The sequence below is a fragment of the Asparagus officinalis genome, chromosome 4 (genome assembly GCF_001876935.1).
Source record: "Asparagus officinalis chromosome 4, Aspof.V1, whole genome shotgun sequence".
Classification (NCBI taxonomy): Eukaryota; Viridiplantae; Streptophyta; class Magnoliopsida; order Asparagales; family Asparagaceae; genus Asparagus; species Asparagus officinalis.
In genome coordinates this window covers 31229419-31249226 of record NC_033797.1, presented here as the reverse complement: position 1 = coordinate 31249226, position 19808 = coordinate 31229419, and the positions used below count along the sequence as shown (strand labels likewise).

General features: G+C 34.9%; 3 protein-coding genes across 3 annotated transcripts in view; all 3 read left to right on the top strand.

Moving 5' to 3' along the window:
• LOC109837102 (40S ribosomal protein S13-like) overlaps positions 1-6127 on the top strand; it is a 7293-nt gene extending 1166 nt beyond the window's left edge. Inside the window, exons 4-5 of the mRNA XM_020405188.1 lie at positions 4492-4678; positions 5848-6127. Coding sequence (XP_020260777.1) covers positions 4492-4678; positions 5848-5881 — 221 coding nt within the window. The 3' untranslated portion in view covers positions 5882-6127. The remainder of the gene's footprint in view (positions 1-4491; positions 4679-5847) is intronic.
• On the top strand, positions 10750-11841 carry LOC109838446. Its single transcript, XM_020406893.1, has one exon. It carries the CDS (start codon positions 10750-10752, stop codon positions 11839-11841), a length of 1092 nt encoding a protein of 363 aa, XP_020262482.1.
• On the top strand, positions 12567-16520 carry LOC109837101 (chloride conductance regulatory protein ICln-like). Its single transcript, XM_020405187.1, is given in 8 exon segments — positions 12567-12762; positions 12764-12831; positions 12919-13042; positions 13842-13959; positions 14337-14396; positions 14477-14536; positions 14617-14708; positions 16043-16520. Coding segments are annotated over 8 exon segments (696 nt in total). The 5' UTR covers positions 12567-12663; the 3' UTR covers positions 16118-16520.

Sequence of the window (19808 nt, the reverse complement as noted above, 5' to 3'; positions counted from 1 at the left end):
AGAACATTGTTGGGTGACTACGACATAACTTGCATGCACTTGTTGGAGTGTCTGAGAGGATTTTGATGGTTGGATGAGCCATTGCACTAGTTTTCCCTTGTCAAATCACCCTCATGATTTTTTAGAGTTTTGTACCTCCATTGTTGGAACATATGACTGATTGAGGGAGAGGGTTAGCAGGGACATAGAGAACTAAGGCTTAGGATCTGAGGAACTGTCGCCATGTACTAGCCCGCAAGAATGTCGAGCCTCCCTTTTAGGGAGTGGGGTAGGTCCTCTTGCAACTAGATGGAAACCCTATGTATTCCTCATCTTAGATAATTAGATGCACCATTATCTGGTGTTTAAGAAAGTGCCTTATAGCGACGCTTTAGAGGGGGCTTCTAGCGGTAGTGGCTACTGGCTAGGATTCAAGACCTTTTGGCTAAAAGTGGATGTGAAAAGCAGTCCCGATGCTTTTCGCTCACAAGAGCGGCCAAATATCTGAAAAAGCAGGCAATAGCTGGTTAAAAGCGGGCAATAGAGAATTTAATCCGTTTTAAGGCTTTTATCTGCTTTTTAAAAAATAGATTTTTATTCTATGTTGAGACTCGACCCAAATCTAACCCGTTTTACTTAATAAACACTCAATATCTCAATTCTCTTTCTCGTATCTATCTATGGAGGGGGGGGGGACGCTAGAACTCAACTCCATCGTCGCCACCTCCTCTCATCTCTTTTGATTTCCGGCTCTCCTCGCTACAATGTTGAAGCTCCCACTTCTGCCCGACGAAGCCCTCCACCGCGTCGACGAAGCCCAGTAACACTCCACTCCTTTAGAGGAACTTGAAAGTTGAAAGAATGAGAAGTAATAGTATTCTTTGGTAAACATGTATGTCATTTCGTTTTGTGCAATACTTTGTTGATATTGTGTGATTGTAACATGTCTATTTCATGTTTAGGGTCTCAATGAATTGTCAAATATGTATTTGTAGATTTTTTAGATATTTTGAAATTTTCTTTTTTAGTACGTATACATATTTAAGTTTAAGCTGGATCGCTTTCTTACTTCACATTTTTCCTGATGTTTGCCGCTAAAGCACCAAAAGGCCCGAATGGTGCCACCTCATTTCTGTTTGCTTTATGTTTTCCACAACCTTGCCGCCATTACCTATTCCCTATCAAATCCATTGTCCACCTAATCCACTGACATCACCTATTCTCCACAATTGGAGTCCACCCTAATGTCCTCAACTTTGGTGGCTTTGGCACCAATAGAATTATCAGAATGCTCTTATAGCATGATTCCCAGTTGTATGAGGAAAATAACAGTAAATCCTTGTCATTTGTCATAGCTTCTAAATCCACCAAAAGTATAGCAACATACATGAAAAAAATAAGATCTAGAGCGAATTATCATCAAATTACGATTAACAAAGAGTTTTGAAGGAACTTGTGACCAGGCTTATTGAAGCGCGCACCCCCGGGCGAGGGGTGCTTCGGCCTGGGGAAATGTGCCCCGCACGCGAGGCGAGGCGCTGCACGCAGCGAGGCGCGCTCGCTCGTGCCTCGCACCTGCGTTATGTAACATACTCTTTCTTCTATTTTTTTAAAATAATTTACATAATTACATATTTATATCATGTAATATACTCTTTGTTACTAGTTGCTAATCTATTTTCATCTTTTCATGTTTAACCTATAAAAAGGAAACAATAATTAGTAATTTAGTATACTTGTTTGCTAATTGTAACTTTCTTCTCCATTTAGCATGCTAACTAGCAAATTATGAACATGTAAATATGTAATTGTTACATTCATTCTTTATCTTTTCATGCTAAGTAGCAAATATCAATTAAGAATACTAACTAGAAAATTATGAACAGTCATGTTTGTTAATTATATTTCTTAGTATTTTTATGTGACAATTTATAAACATATGCTCATAATTGTTAATCACTTAATTTGATGATTTAAATACATGTTTCTTGTATCTTTTTTGTTACTTTAAAATTTTAGTTAGCATAATTTGATGATTTAAGTTGATATTCTCATAATTTTGGATGTAGGTAACTAATATGTTGCTTATATGTTTTTTGTCTTATGATGTTGGCAAATATTAGTTTGAGTTATGCGCCTCAATTAGTGAGACGCGTGCCTCGTTGTGCGCCTTGCGCATGGTGCGCGTAAGGGACCTATGCGCCCCGCATTGCGCCTTGCGCCTCGATAACACTGCTTGTGACTAAAATTGTATACATAGCAATAACCATTAGAAGGGAACCATTGTAAACACTAAATGGTACTATACTATGAAGTATTAATGACCATATTTCCATGAGATCTGAGCATTCTTGCTCTATATATGTTACAGTAGAAGATTATTAAGAAAATGGATGAAAATAGAGAATAAATGTGATGGCACGTTGCCAGATGGAATTTTACATTAATATCAGTATAATAACCTCTTGTCTTTCTTCCTTTATATAATGATGTAGGACATTTCCGGGGCACAAACTGATTAGCTTTTTGGCTCTATTACTCAAGTTCGCAGCATTGTCTATCAGCCTAAGCAAAATCACCTAGCATTAAAACTCACAAGCATAATTTACGATTTTAGCATCGATTGTTTTGATAAAACCTTGAAGATTTAAGTTTTAAGAAATTATCTTTGGTAAGGAATCAGGGCAGTGTTCAATTGTGATTTGGACCATTTAGTAATGTTTTTCTTTGAAATTTATAGTTCTTGAGAATGGTTGTTAATTTTAAATAAAACAGTGTGGGTATGAAAATATCATTACTACAACTGTCAATTATAATGCTCAAAGATTCTCCCATTGTTGCTATTATTTTTACTTGTTTTAAACTTTTAAAATTAATTCATTGAGCATATCTTCTCTCTGTTTAAATATATCAATGAATGGGCTTGAAGTTCTCTCAGCCCATGGCTCCTCTTTTATTAGATTATTATATATAAATTTCTTTGTTGGTATATATTATCCATCATAGTTTTAAAAAGGTGATCTAGGCTCTTGCTTAGGCCTAGGCATAACTTAGGCTCTCCGCCTAGGTCTTGAGATCGCTTAAGGAAGCATGGGACGTTATGTAGGCTGCAAAGTTTAGGTTGTGGTCTGATTTCTTCTGTTGCTGCTTCCATATCCTCTTTATCTTCTTGATGTTCAACGACCTTGAACAACTCCTCTACCTCCAACCCTCAACAAAATCTCTTTCATCTCCAGTTAAACAAAAAGTGCCTAGGCACTAGGCGTAGGGTTGGTGCCTAGCACTTACTAGAACATTGCATCGCTTACCGTAACATTGTTTTCCATCAAGGGGCTGATTGGTTGTGTAGTAGATGAGTGGAAACCCATTTATAGAAACCATCTTTTAGAAGTGGTCTCTTTCATTTTATTTGGATTGGAGTACTTTTAGGTAACCATATTTCCAAAAGTGGATGTATGGTCCCATTTGCTAGAAACTCGTATTTGGCCCAAATTATAGGAAATGGGTTGGAAACCCAGTTTTTGTTGTTTTCATCAAAAGAAAGAAACCAAATTCTAAGGGGGGGAATTCAAAATGGGTTTCCAAGCCATTTCCTACAATTTGGGCCGGAAATGGGTTTTCCATAAAAAATGGGTTGGTCATCCACTTTTGAGAAATGACTATTGAAATTACTCAATTTTAGGTTACAGAAAGTGCTATAAGGCCTAGGCGCGGGACCTAGTTGTTTTTCTTTTTTTAATTTTTTAATTACAATAAATGTAATCGAAAGTGCTAGGCATCGCTAGGTGCCAAGCTGGCGCCTAGAACCTAAGTGCAAGACCTAGGAGAAATTCTTTTTTGTTTAAGGGTGGTGGAGATTATGCTGAAGGTCGGAGAATTTGGAGGTGTTCTTAGTCGGTGGGGGTCAGAGGAGGTTAGAGGATGTGGAGACAGCAATAGAGGAAATCACGGCTAAGACCTAGCGGTCCAGTTTACATAAGCAGTCTCTGCTCCTCTAGACGCTTTCAACACCTAGGCAGGCAGAAGCCTAGGAGACCTAGGCCTTTGCTCCGATCCACCCAAAAAACTTTTAGAAAGTATTTTCCATAAAGGGGTTGCCATCCATTTTCTTTCCTACCAAACAACCCCTATGCAAAACTATTATTGCTGACATTGGCTGCTTATGTATAAATGTCACTCTTCACATTGACAATTTTAGCATCTGCTATTTGAAACGAAGAGGAGATGCTTTGGGATCCGTTGCACCTCTATAAAAGTGGTGTCATTTTCTATACAGTCATGTTTAGAATATGAAATCCAGAAATTATTTTTAAAATAATTTGAAGTCATGTTTCCTATTAGAGATTTGAAATTCATTACTTGAAGGATTTTATCTACGCATCATCATGTCTCAAAAATCAAAATTTCTCCAGCAAAAGCTAGCTAATAACTTTGTGGTCTAGCTGAACATGATAAAATTTGCGTCAGTTTTTTTTTCTGTAATTATGTGTAAACCCGATGTTACTCTGGTAGGCCTTGCTCCGGAGATCCCCGAGGATCTTTACCATCTGATAAAGAAGGCAGTTGCTATTAGAAAGCACTTGGAAAGGAACCGGAAGGACAAGGATTCCAAGTTTAGGTTGATCCTTGTGGAGAGCAGGATTCATCGGTTGGCTCGCTACTACAAGAGGACCAAGAAGCTCCCCCCGGTGTGGAAATAGTGAGTGATACTTGCAATGCCAGCTATTATCTTTTATAATTTTTTGCTTTCTTACTTTCTCACTTTATGATATGCTGTTTTATTGCTGAGTAATTTTCTTGTTGATTAACTGAACAAGGCAAGTCATGGAGCTTCAAATGATTTGTAAAGTAGCAAGACAGTGGACCTATGTAGAATTAATAGTTTTCCATGTGGAAACCTATTGTAATTATGAATTAGTTAATATCTAACACCTTTTGCAAGTGAATTGTTAACCTTAACTGCGTGTAACTTTTTTTTAATGATTAAAGACATTATATATTGTTTGTGCTGTGTATAGATCCAGTATCAATAACCTTTCACCCATATCTCTGGACTATGTTCTTTCTCCTGCCATGGCTGTTCTTTATGGATGAACTAGTGGTTTTTTTTTCTTTTCCTGATTTTTGACCCCTTACCCTGTGCCTCTAGATAACTCTTATAATTTTTTAGTGCACTACATAAATTTCGTCATTTGGATTACTGATGTGATACAAATGCTGCGTTATCTTTCTGCAATAGCCTTGAACTGGCTCTGGAGAGACTATTATATTACTGAGATCCATAAGCAGACATGAATCCTTAAGATACTAAAATACAAGCAAATCTTTCTTTTTTCTGGCGTACCTTTTACTTGCATGTAAAAATGTGGTCTGGAGGCTAATCCCATGTTCGGGAGTTGATTCAAGTCAAGAAAAGCTGTTCGGCCTTCTTGCTTCTTTCATGCAAATGTAGCTTCCATGACTAGTATTTACTTTCCTATGCGGTGGTAGGCACCCATACTGCTATCCTATGTTCCTCCTTCTGCATGACTTTTTGTATGGATGAAAGCTACTGGTTTCTCCTGTATTACTGCATCTGGACCCCTCACCCTATAGATCTAGATGTGTCTCTCTTATAATTTTTGGCGCAACTCAGACTCAATCCTTTGGATCAATGATGTGATACAAATACTGCATTATCTTTCTGCAATAGCCTCAAAATTGCTCTGTGCATTATCTTTCTTTTCTATAGCTTGTTCTTTTTTGTTTGTATATAAAGATGTGGTGGTCTGGAGTCTAATTCCATATTCTATTATTGTTTTCGTGTCTAGCATCTTCTTTCTTTAAAGTTTACAAGTTTACTTACTTAAATAATTTCTTCTGTTACAGTGAATCTACAACTGCCAGCACTCTTGTGGCATAATTGGAGTACTTTGTTTTGGCGAAATGTCTGATGTTTTGAACTTGAACTTGGAAGACAGTCATGATATGTTCTGAATGTGGAAGTACTTTTTGATGCTCTAGACTGCTATTTTGTGAACTGGTTGTTATTGGCTATATTGAGTAGTTGATTTCAAACTCTTGTCTCGTATTAAAAATCTCTGTTATGCGATAGTTGTGAAACTGAACTTGATAGTGAAAGTAAATTCTAGAACCGGTGATTCACGAAGCAACTGTTAAAGACCATTCTTTTCTTTCTGAAAGTTTTCTACTATACATAAAACGCCAGCAAAGTGCCAGGATTTAATTGCCCAAGTTTTCTATCTGATCCTTTGGAACGATGAAGGGTATTTAACAAGGTGTGGCGTGTGGTAGATTTCCTATCTACCATACAGACGTAGACGTATGCTTGTCATGATTTTTATAGAAGTGCACAAAAACACCTGGTTTAGTCCAAGCACAGATCTTATGAGAATTTGCGTTCAGATGGTGATGGTATAAAACTAGGGGTGTTAAACCGTATCCGAATCTAAGGAAATATTTGTAACCATATCTGTTAGGATATAAATATGGTTATTCAAATCTATAATCAATGGGATATTGTTACAAATATGGTTTTGTAGTAAAATATGGGGATCCGTATTCGAAATATCAAAATACATATTGGTCATATTTTTACGATAGTTTTAGTTTTTAGGTTATGGATTTGTGGTTAATTTTGATGATCAATATGTCTAATTTTAGCTTTTCGGTTATAATGAACATATTAATGAACTCTTTTGTATCACATGAAATATATTTATTTCAATATCATCTAGTTTTTTTATATCCGTTTTGTATCTGCATGTATATTCGTAACCATATTCGATTTTAGCAAATATGGATACAAATTTTTTTTTACCGAGTTATATCTGTATCCGTATCCGAGATGAGTAAACGGATATGAATATGGTAAGCATCATATTTGAGCCGTATTCGGACCAAATGCACCCCTATAGAGAACTCATAAGCATGTATTAGCTTTTCCAAGCTTGTTTTTTGCACTCGTTTTTTGAAACTGTATATAAGATTGGTATACTATCTTCACAAGAGACTTGAATGTGTTTTATTATGTTAACGTAAGACTTCAATGTGTTTTATTATGTAAACCTAATGTAGTTCTCTGTTGCAAATAACTCATTTGTTTTTATTGACAATTCTTTTTAATGGATTTACTGAAGGAAATCTCTGTTTAATCTACATGCAATATACGCAGCGGAAGACTGTATTTACGAAAATACAAAGCATGGAAAGAGCATGAAATCCATACTAGGACCATCCTAATTAAATCTAACATGATCTCTATATTAAAGAGAGCATACAAGAGTTTCAAGTTCATGCTTTTGAAGCGTGATTCGATGGTAGATCGAACAACCCTTAACTTATGCTCCTTGTTGTAGTAAACCTCCTTGTAGTGGTTCTCCAAAGCTCCAAGTGAACGTGAAAAATTAGAGACTTCTTGAGACATAAGACAAGATATCCACCACGGGGTTCTTAAAATCCTACTACTTTCTTTTACTCAAAAATTGCTAAAGTTTAGTAAGAGGTAGAATTCTCTTTTATTCTCTTATGGAAAACCAAATTTTTATTCGTTCATTCATTAATCTTTCCATAAGAGAGAGAGAGATCACATTTATAAAGTAAGATATATCATGACTCATCTCATGAGTCATCAAAAGTAATGATTCAATTCATGAGTCATGCAATGACTCATCCCATGAGTCATGTAATGAGTCATGAAAAATTAAAACCCCTGTGCCTAAAACCATGTTCCCAAACCATACCACTTAATGACTCATCTCATGACTCATTAATCATGGTATAATGAAATGTGTATTTCATAAATGCAAATACCACATCATTATTACTAATACGGTATTTCATAAATACGGTATTTGATATTTTTCCAATCTTTAACTAATAGTCATCATATGACCAAAAAGTCAACCAGTTGACTAAAGTCAATTGTTGACCAAAACGTCAATTAGTTGATTAAAAGTTAACTTTATGAAAAAAAATCTGAAAAACATTTCTTAAACACATAGCATTCTAATTTTACCGATACATATAACTGTTTATGTGTATCCGAAAAAAATCATATATGTGTATTAATCATACGCATTACTCTATAAATTTGTATTTCATAGGATTCAAGTACGCGCTTGGTATGACTCTAAGGCCCAACTTAAAACTCGGCAGTGGATCATATCCACAAGTACAACGGAGGTGCTAGTTACGCATGAAGACTACTCAGGTATAAGATGTAATAGAGGTCTGCAAGATGCTTACCCAATTTTATCAGGACCACTCAGTGATAATACCGTACAGTCAGTCTATTCATCAAACAATGTCAAACTATTGAGCCTAGAGTATGGTAAACTGTTAAACCCTAATAACTTGATTAGTGTTTGTCAATATTAAACTCATAACCTATAAGATCAAACTGACACTCTGTTTATCTTATTCACCTCGACCAAGGATTTTCATGTTATAGTTATATCAAACAATCTTATGACATCAAACCCCTATACTGGGAGAGACGAATCTCATCTTAGTTACTCAATATCTACTTATGTCTCGGGATGCACCCAACAAGAACCGTTATTACGGGTGCATCCGGTCCGGATACGACTTGGATATGATGCTTACCATATCCATATCTGCTCACACATAACGGATACGGATATGGATACGGATATACCTCGGTAAGAAAAACTCATAATCATATCCGCTAAAATCGGATACGATTACGGATATACATGCGGATATATAATCAGATATGCTTGAGGATAAAAAATGGATATGAGAAAACTAGATAGTATTAAGAAAAACATAGTTCATGCGATACAAAAAAGTTCGTTAATATGTTCATTATAACTGAAAATTTAAGATTAGACATTTTGATCATCAAAATTAACAACAAATCCATAATCTAAGAATCAGAACTATCGTAAGAGTATGACTAATATATATTCGAATATTTCGGATACAAATACAAATATTTCACTACAAAATCATATATGTAACCATATCCTATCGGTTATAGATTTGAGTAACCACATCCGTATCCTAACAGATACGATTATAGATATTTCCTCAGATACAGATACGGCTTAGCACCCCTAACCGTTATGCACAACTCAATGAGAATTGTGGTTAGGTAACAGTCTAAGTACACATATACTAACATGTAAGATATTGCACTCATGCCTTAGGTTAAGAGACTACTTTGTACTATATCACTTGAGAACTTTTATTTGACAGTTAAGTATAATTACCAACTAGATCTTTGTACTATATCACTTGAGAACTTTTATTTGACAGTTAAGTATAATTACCAACTAGATGTTCTCGGTGAGTCGTTCAGTCAACCTTGAGAACTTTTATTTGACAGTTAAGTATAATTACCAACTAGATGTTCTCGGTGAGTCGTTCAGTCAACCCATTCACTAATGAGTCACATGTATATTGTATATTGATGTCTCCACATCAATGATCTAAGAGATGGATCATCGTCCTTCAAAGGGATAAATAGAGTATACACTAGTCTTGTCAAAGTGATGATGTACTATCTCAACACTTCATCGACTAGAAACATTTTAGAATATACGTTAGCGACTAATCAGATCTCTTCATCATTACGATCAACATCGATATTCTGATAGTCAAGTATTATTCTAAGGACTTTATCTATATTTAAAAATACCAAATAAATACTGACCAAAATAACATACTATCATTTTGGATAAGGATGTTATATTCATATAGATCTTGTTATAATATACAATTATTATCTGCAGGGCACCTATATCTAACATTTACAACTCTTTTTTCAGTGAATGCCTTAAGTTTATTTTCAGAATTTGTCGCGATAAGTTTACTTTCAAAATTTTACAAAAGATGAAGTTAATTTTAGAATGAGCTTTGCTACAGTGACCCAAAATATGAGACCAATAGATGGGACAAGTGAGGTTTTCCTCTCCTATTGGATAATGAGTTGGTCATCATTAATGATGGTCAACTCAATGATGACCAACTCATTATCCAATAGGAGGGGAACACCTCACTTGTCCCCCCTATTGGTCTCATATTTTGGGTCATTGAGAAATTTTTCTTTTAGAATTTCGAATTGGCTTATTATTTAAATAAATTAATGTAAATGCTCTTGCGCTTGGGGAAATCAAAGAAAATGTCTTCAAACTTCGAAGTTTTCAGAAAATAAATTTTTTTATTCCCCCAAAAAATTCGAATACAAAACCAGACAAGTTCTACGGAACACTAGCATAGTGAAAATGAAGACAGTAAAAAAGAAGACCTGCTGTGACTCCTAACGCCATTTAGCTTATGTCAAATGAATGAAGAGGAGTTTCGTTGTGTGTATCAAATCTCATAAGGAGTCCATTAAGGTGTTGGAATAAGAAATTTTCAAAAATTAAAAAAAGAGGATTTACATTATCTTGGGGTTTTCCTATCACTTATCTTGGGGTTCCTTTGAGACCTGGAAAATTAAAAAAAGAGGATTGGTCTCCTATTATTGATAAGTTTGAAAGAAGATTGTCCTTATGGAAAGGAAAGTCTTTATCAAGGGGAGGAAGATTAGTGCTTGTTAATGCAGTTCTTTCCTCTATGCCAATTTTTTGGATGTCTTTTTTCTTATTTCCAGGGTGGCTTATTGATAAAATAGATATGATGAGGCGAAGATTTTTATGGACTGGGTCTTTGGAACACAAAAATTCATCTAATTTGGTTAAATGGGAAGAGATTTGCAGACCCAAAAAGCTAGGTGGCTTGGGTATTATAAATTTGAGAACTATGAATAAAGCTTTGTTGGGAAAATGGATTTGGAAATGGTTTGATGATAAGATAGATCTCTGGAAAAAAATAAGTTTCTATAAGTATTTTGAGAATAAGAACTGGTCAGATTATTTTTGTTCTGACAAAAAATCCCTATCTCATTTCTGGAGGGTTATTTTTATTAATGTTGATAGCTTTTTATGCAGTACTAGTATAGATGTGGGGAATGGACATAATACTCTTTATTGGCTTGATAAATGGACAGGTGCAAATACTCTGGCTTCTATGTTTCCTTCTCTTTATAACATTGCATCATTCCCTTATGCTACTATTACCAGTTTGAGGAAAAAATTAAATAATGATTGGATTTGGGATATTAAATTTCAAAAACAGCTGACAGGAAATCTGGTCTTTCAATATTATGATATGTTGAACAGTATTATGCTTATTAATTTTGTTCACAGGGAGGATAAGAGAAAGTGGATTTGGGAAGCAAAAGACAAGTTTACTGTTAAAACATATTATCATTTTCTTATTGATGGAGGCTCAAGGTATGACTGCTTAAATCTTTGGAAGCTTTCTGTTCCTCTAAAAGTGAAATTTCTGGTCTGGTTGGCTTTGAGAAGTAGTTTAAATACGAAAAAGAATTTAGTAAAGAAAGGTATTCACATGGATGTGCTGTGTTGTTTTTGTTCCAAGGAGGAGGAAAATCACCTTCATCTTTTTGTTAATTGTGAGTTTGTATACTCTATTTGGAGATCTGTCCAGTTTAAATTGAATATCAAGAAAGATTTCAAGTTATCTTCCTTAAAAGATATTTGGAAGAACTGGAGTGATGAGAAGTATGATAGTGGGAACATAGAGAGAGATGTGATTCTTTGTTCTCTGATATGGTGTATTTGGCAGGAAAGAAATGATAGAATTTTTTCAAATAAGAAAAGGAGATCATTAGAACTTTTGAACAAAATTTTGACTTTTGCAAAATTTTGGATAGGTTCTCAGATATTTGATCGTGCAGCTAGACTACAAGAGAGGAGGAGGAAAAAAGCTGCTTCTGTTGCTGGAATTTCAATTTCCACAGCTGGGGGGGTGATTGATCTGCTGGAATGAAGACTAAGCTCAAGAAAGAAGTCTGCTTTTGTGGTCTAAATATGAAAAAATGTATATGGGTTGGTCTTTTGATACAGTTTTTGATATTTTGTTATCAATTGCTAGGGGGTGAAGAATTTAGGTGAATCTGACTGTAAAACTTTGACAATCCAGGGTATTCATTCTTGGTTGGGGATGAATACTTTTTTTGTAACAACCAATTTTGTTTAATTTAGCTGGCTGGATTACTATGTTGGTAATCCATCCTTTTTCTCAAAAAAAAAAAAAGAAATTTTCAAAAATATGTTGTATAGAGCAAATATCACTTAAACCATATTTTCTAATCTTAATAACTATAAGTCATCCTAAACATGTTACATTTTTCTATTAATCTATGATTGATTCTAGACTGGAGATCGAATTACTAATTAACTACTGTTTATGAGTATTTCCTATCTATTCCTACTATACTATGATGACCAAGTAATTCCAGAATCCTAGTGTTTATTCTCTCTCTCTCTCTCTCTCTTTTGCTGGGATTTGTTCAATTTTGAATACTAATTCATACTCGTTAGTCTAAAAAGATTTAAAATTTAGTTGAAAATTGAAATTTAGCAGTAAATTCAATAATCAATTTTCTGTTAGATTAGTATAATCATTAAATTTTCACCCGACCCAGTTCCGAACTGCAATGCGCTTGTAAAGAAATTAACCTTTGCTACTTGAGGGCATCAGCATCAGAGGGCTAAAAAATTACTTGCTTTTCGCGAGTAGTACGAGTACACTGAGCAAAGTAGAGAGAGAGAGAGAGAGAGAAAAGAGGGAAAAGGGAAAAGAGCGACCATGGTCCTAGGGTTACAGCACTTGTCGAGCGCCGCCGGCGAAGGAAACGGCCAACCACTCCTCGACCCCGCCGCCGACGAGGAGATGATGCACGTGCAGCGCCGCCGTCGCCGTCGCCCTCGGCCGCCGCCCGCCGGAATCCCCTGGAACCCTCTACATCTCTACCAAGTACGATCTAATCGCTCATCCCCCCCCCGCCCCGCCCCTCTACTTTTTGCCTTTTTGAGTTTGAACTGAACTCTAAAGAGGATGAAGGAGAGTGATGTGGCTGAGCGATACGGACAAAAGCAAGGGCTACGCAGTGGATTTCCTGTCGATTTCACTGCACGCCGTGTCGACCGATCCCGAGGCGTACCCCTCGCCGTGCATCTACACTCAGGTACTTGGATTTTTGTATTTGCCCTCTTTTTTTTTTCTTCTTCTTCTAAACATCATATTTCTTAGTTCTACGTAGAGGCTGTGGCTTTCAATTAAGTGTATTTCAACTTTAAATCCGAGGGCAGATGAAGAGGGTTTGGCATAAATTGTTGTAAGCTCCAGTCTGTTGTAGGTCGTGATGGATGCTTAGCTGTTTTGGTCGGATTCTCTTTCTGAAGTTATGAGGGGGGAAATGAAAAGAAAAGAAAGGCAAATCGAAGTGAATCAGAGCGTGTGTTTCGATCTGGCCTGACATCGGCGAATTTATGCATAAATTTCATCCTCGGCAATTTGGTTACGTACACGTTCATGGGTTTGGAGGGCGTGGAGTAATGTATGTTTGATGTTTGATACTGCTATGTGCAAGTTTGTCCATGGCTGCTTCGGCAAATAATAAGTAATATATGAGTATATTGCCAAAAATTCACAAGTCTATTGCACAACACGCACAAAGCGAGTCAAACATAAAGCTACTGATATGAAGCTGGCTACTGACCTTTTTTTTTTTCCTTTAGTTTCTTTTTAACAGAAATATATTCTTAAAGTTATCTTGCAATTGCTGTGGGAATGATTTTTTTTTTTTTTTACATTTGTTATATCAGTTGTCCAATTCATTTTCTAAAGAGCATATCTAGAAATCAGATCTGTGTGATTGTTACATTCATCTTCCACTTGTCTTTGGTGCTTATTCACTTACGGATGAACACTGCATTAACGTACTTTTTTTTTACTCCTGAAACATGTGTTTGTCTTATTTTAAGATTGAGACAGAAGCCGATGGGGATTCAGACTCTGAGGATTCAGATCCAGATGGTGCTGAGAATGTAGATCTATCAAAGATAACCGAGATGAGGCTTGTGCCCTCTGATCCCAGTCAATGTATCCTTCTCTTCAGCTATTTCAATCAAATTCAGTGAATTTTCCTTTTCTTTTTCATGAATGCCTGTATCTATCTGCATCATGTTTCAATATTTGTTGGTGAATATGTTCAAGGTTCTTTATTCTGGTAGGCTTAGATCTTTGCAGTGAGTCCTATTCTTGTAGGTGTCTACACGATTGTATATTTGTATGTGTGGAACTTGAATCAAATGCCAGACTGGCTGTATTTGAATCCATATTCATTATTCACGATCTTATAATGCAAGGGGGTATTCTCAAAAAATGACAGACATTCTAAGAATTAGGAATAGGATCTTATACTGTGTACTCATATTATATATCTCTTTATATCTGTATCCTTGACTTTGTTATAACAGTAGATACTCTCTTTGACATTTTCTGTGAATGTGCTGAACTAAATCCTGAACCTAATGCAGGTTAGTTATTGATCTTTTGTTTCTTATTTAGTTAATCACTACTTATCTATTTTTTATGATTGTTTCTTATTTGCATTAAGATGGAGAGGAAGAAAATACGTGGTTTTTTGGCGATGAAGGGATGAATGCCCATGGCATTGGTAAGAAATCGCATGTGGATTATCTTTATTTTGTTCTGTTCTTGGTTAGTATCAATATCAAAGTTTCTGCTTTCTTGTAGGAAATGATTCTGAGTGGCATTTTTCAGATAATCTAGCCAACCCTATTGGTCAGGCAAATGGGGATCATGACCTTGCTCAAACAGTATTAGAGGTGAATTTCTTGATCAATTTTTATTACTCCATGGTACTTGTGAACTCCAAAGCTCTGTTTCATGTTTCTCGTCATGATAATTTTTTCTTTGATTTATGAGCTTAATTTAATCCATCTGTTAGAGAAGTAAAATACTCAATTATATATGGCATCACTGTTCTATTTGAAAATTAGGAACACATTACTTCAGGCATTGTCATATTCTGAGTAATGGACAACCTTGAGATGTGCAGTTCGTCAAGTACTTGCCTTTGTAAGCTTTGGCGCTTGTGGTGTATTTATCTTTACCTGAGGAATACAGTTTATGGCAGTGTTCATCTTTTTATAATTCTGACTCAGTTATCAAGGAAAAGTGATTTGATGTATGCAGTTATCCTAGAAACATTTAGTTTAAGAAATCGTACTTCCAGGGAAGTCAAACATTTGATGCGTCAAGACCAATTAGGTCATTAACCACACTAGAAAATTATTTTTTGTTTTGATATCATATGAATCTAAGATGCATGATCCAAGTTATTCAACTGGTAGATCCAAATTCATCCTTTAGCCTTGAGCATCAGTGTATCAAAATGCATTACAGGAAAATAAGAACAGCAGAAACAAATGGAGAAACAAAGAAGAATTGTCTTGGTAATGGTTAGCTCTGGTGTGTTAATCTACGCTTATTTCATGTCTCACCTGAATTGGTAAAGGGATTATTTGAAATTCCATACTAATAGGGATTTTAGGTGTATAAAGCATATTAGACTAATATGTTCTCCTTATAAAAGAAGTATTCTCACGTGATCCCACTAATAAATATTGATCTAGAACATGCTAAACATTTCATGATTCTTATGCACCTATTTTAGAGCATTCAGTCGGGTGTTGCCACAGAATTGCATAAACTCCTGCCTTTCAAATGAGGAAAAAGATATTATAGATGCATCAATAGAAAACGGTTAGTTGCGTATAAAGTTCATTATATTCTGAAATTACTTGGGGGTCTATTTGCAACAGTAGATTTTCACTTTGGGGTCTGTCTGCACCAGTAGAATTCTTTCAAGGGGTCTATCTGCAGCTATAGAACTATTAGGTTAGTAGATTCAATTTGATGATAGTATAGGGGGTCTATCCACAATTAACCCTAAAAGAGTCAAAGTCGATAGTTCATTCTGAAATTACTTTTAACATGTAGATCAAAAGGAATGATTTGTATCATCCAAGAGATAGTTCGTTCTGAATTTATCTTTGACTAGGTTTTGCCTTCCTGGCAATTCAAGTATGAATAGTGTCAATTAAACCAAATTTTGAGCCTTTGTGTACTATGTAAACGGACATTTTCTTCTCTGCAGCTACATATCAATGACCAGCGGTTTGAGGATGCAGAAGAGAAGGAGCAACAGGAACGAGGTGGTGATCCTCAATGAGGAAGGCCAATGAGATTTAAACATATTTTACCTTCGACAGAGTTGTGAAAGTATAGCTTCTAGGACTTCGAGATGAAGTTTATTCTCTTAGTATTTAACTGTTGAAGCTGGGGGCAAGACTCTGGGAAGCAACTTGGATGTATCAATTTATGTATGGCTGTGCTTCACCATCACCTATTGTTATGAGTTGTTTGGACATCACATTGATTGTGGAGCCCAGCCTATTCCTTTGATGACTAAACTCAATGACATACTCTGGATCTAAGCTTCTCGCCCTTCTTTTCTTGTAAGTCAGGATTATGTCTTGGATGTTTTTGCAACTGCAATTTGTGCCCGAAGAAACTTTCCTTTGTTGGAGCTACTTATTTTAACACCAAATACATGTGATCAGATTTCAGGGTAATTAATCCTTGATGACTGGTCTATTCTCATCTCATCAGTCATGTATTTGGTGTAGTTACACCAGTCATCCTGGAGTTTTGGGTATTTACATGGGCAACCTGGATGTACTGATTTTAATTATGTTGGTCACCATGAAATCTGACAACACCTTGCATGACGTTTGGTCATGCTAATTTGAAGTTTTTTTTGAATGTTAGTTAAAACCATGGTTATGGTTATTGCTAGGAGTAGATTATATGGCTACAGTTATAGCAAAAAATATTGACTACTAGAGTTATAGTTAGAAGTGCAACAATGAAAGTTTAGTCGTATATTTTTGCAATCCTTGTCCTAATCCCACTTCTAATCCTAGTGGAAAACCTAACGCTAACGCTAACCTGCATTTGAAAAGAACTCCAAATCACAGAGAAAAGGAAAAAAAAAATGATTGTAACATGCAATAGATTCTAGGATCACCTATGAAATTACAATTAATAATCTTAGAAGTACCCATGTAGATATGTTGACTCTAGGGTCATCCGTGTAATTACACTATACCTCAAGGTACTAAAATATAATTAATTTGTGATTGTTACTACAATATAATTAATTTGTGATTGTTTTGCTTCGAGAATATGCTTGTCATTTGGGCCACTTAAATTTCCTCCCTGCCGAAGCTGATGAAAAATTGAAAGCGCAAATATATATCATTCAAAGGGGAAAAAAGAAGCAAATGACTAAAAGACTGAAAGCAACTTTCTCTTCTAGGGAAGAAATAATGGGGCGATAAAACGACGAGTTTATTATTATTATTATCTGTTGCTTATAAGTGTCAGTTATTTGCCCATATATGATGTGTGTCCTTCTAGTGTTTGGTGAAGATTCTTCGCTGTCGTTTCTATGACAAGCTATTAGTCCCACATCGACTGCAATGAGACGTGAAGAGAGTAGGCTGCTCTATTAATTGAACCGTCAAACGACGTTTGAAAGCATACCTTTCTCGGCCTTTTGGCTAAGATCAAGTGTAGTATCTGTTCTTATCAGTTTAATATCTGATACGTGGGCCATCGGCCCACTATGATATTAAATTAATTTTTGTTGGGGGAGGACCCATCACAGCAGCTTGCTGCTGGGGCTCTCGAGCGTCGCTCATGTGTTGCACTGCTACATGGGCCTGGCGCACCCCTATCAAATCATAATCCAAATTTGTACGCCTACCTATTCAAATACTACTACATGGGCCCGGCGCACCCTTACCAAATCATAATCCAAATTTGTGCGCCTACCTATTCAAATCTAAATTTGTATTACTAAGCGCGTCTACTTGTTGGCATTTACGTTATAGGTTTGGAGTCTACTTGTTGGCATTTACGTTATAGGTTTGGAGAATGAATGTTCATTGTTCTAACAATGACACTTTAACTTTAATTTTTTTCTTTTAATCCTAATCACATCTCTAAACTTAATTCTATTAACGTCTGGCAAGAAAACCATTATCCATGTCAGGTTGATCGGTACGAAGTTGGGCTATCCATGTAAGAATAATCGGTAATATCAAAATTACCTGTGTGTGTATACGAGGTTAGTAGTGTAAATACACGGGCTCAAACCTGGTCACTTCTGTAATTACACTTAAGAGTGGAAATGAACTAAATAATTAATAAACAGTTCGTTAATTTTTCATCTAACAATTCAATTATATTCAATTTGGTACTTCATTTAACATTAAATAGTTTTTAGTGTGTGGTTTGTTAAAGAATAAAGTTTAATCAGATGTATATTTGATTCATTTGTTTATCGTGTATATTGTTTAGAGTTGTATTCCCTATAGTTTTGTATTGTTACATGCATACTTTAACCGAATAAAAGTATTTCTTAATTTACATAGTTTAGCATTCATAAACTGTAATTTATGTTAATCAAATAAATGTATTGTGGTATTCAATAAATATTCATGAATATTTGAAAAGTATTTGTATTTGAAATTCGAAAAAAAAAATCAAAATGGCATTCAAATTCTCATTGGAATTAAATTTTTTAACAAATATAATACGAACACTAAAGTATTTACTTCGATTCGATTTGTTTTCAATCTATAAGTTATTTTCACATAATCTTCGTGAACTTTGGAATTGGGGGTTTACACATAACTCTCATAAACTTTGTTTATCTCAGTCACTAAACGCCCATGTCATAAACATAACTCTCATAAACTTTGTTTATCTTAGTCACAAAACGCTCATGCCATAAACTTCGTTTATCTCAGTCACTTAACGCCCTTAAACAACAGGTTGTCTCACAGAACCCCCTCAATCTTGAGCCTTTCTCATCAAACCACCTACTTATAATTTTAAATAACTACTAGTTAAGATGCACGTGCAATGCACGTGGTTGAATATCATGATTATTTAAATTAATAACAATAGAGTAAAAATAAAAAAGAAAATAAAGTTTTTTTGTGGGATTGATCATCAACTCAATAATTTTTCTCTTAAATAAAATATTGTCATTGCTTCCTTCAACCCAGAATGTGGACACGTGATCTACTATTTGTGAGTTATAAACACATTAATCTAATATAACACCTCTATTTATTAGTACTAGGTTTTATGCATGTATAATACACGTGGTTAAATACCATGATTAAATATTTTTAATTTATTTTCTTACTAAAATTTATTTCTTAGTTCCACTTCGATTGTTTTTGTTCACTTATATCTTTAAACTTTAGCACTGTGATTATTTATTTTCTTTGATGATTGTTTGAATGGGCTACACTAAATTTAAATTTTCATGATTGATAATTGAATTGCTAGGAAACAAATGTAATCTAAAACTAATTTGAATTTTTACGTTATTTGGACCAACATGAAACAAAGCTTGGTTTGAGAAAGTATAATGTTGTAAAAGTGAAAATTACTTAAAAATAGCGTTATAAAAGAAAGATGAAAAATTAAAGCCAATAAGCCAAGATGATTAGAGCGAAACTAAAGAGAATATGAAGTTTATTACTAATCATTCATAAACTTCAGAATAAATCATAAACTAAAGATTAATGATAACTCTAGTACACTTTTATATTATAAAATCATCCACATAACCATATGAAAATACTTAAATGAGTTGATGTGAATCCATTCTAAATATTCCTGGTTTTACTCAAAAAATTAAGCTATTCTATAAAATTCGAAAAACAAATCTTTTATATTCTAAATATTCCTGGTTTTACTCAAAAAATTAAGCTATTCTATAAAATTCGAAAAACAAATCTTTTATTCTTTCTGTTTTTTTACTCAAAAAATTAAGCTAT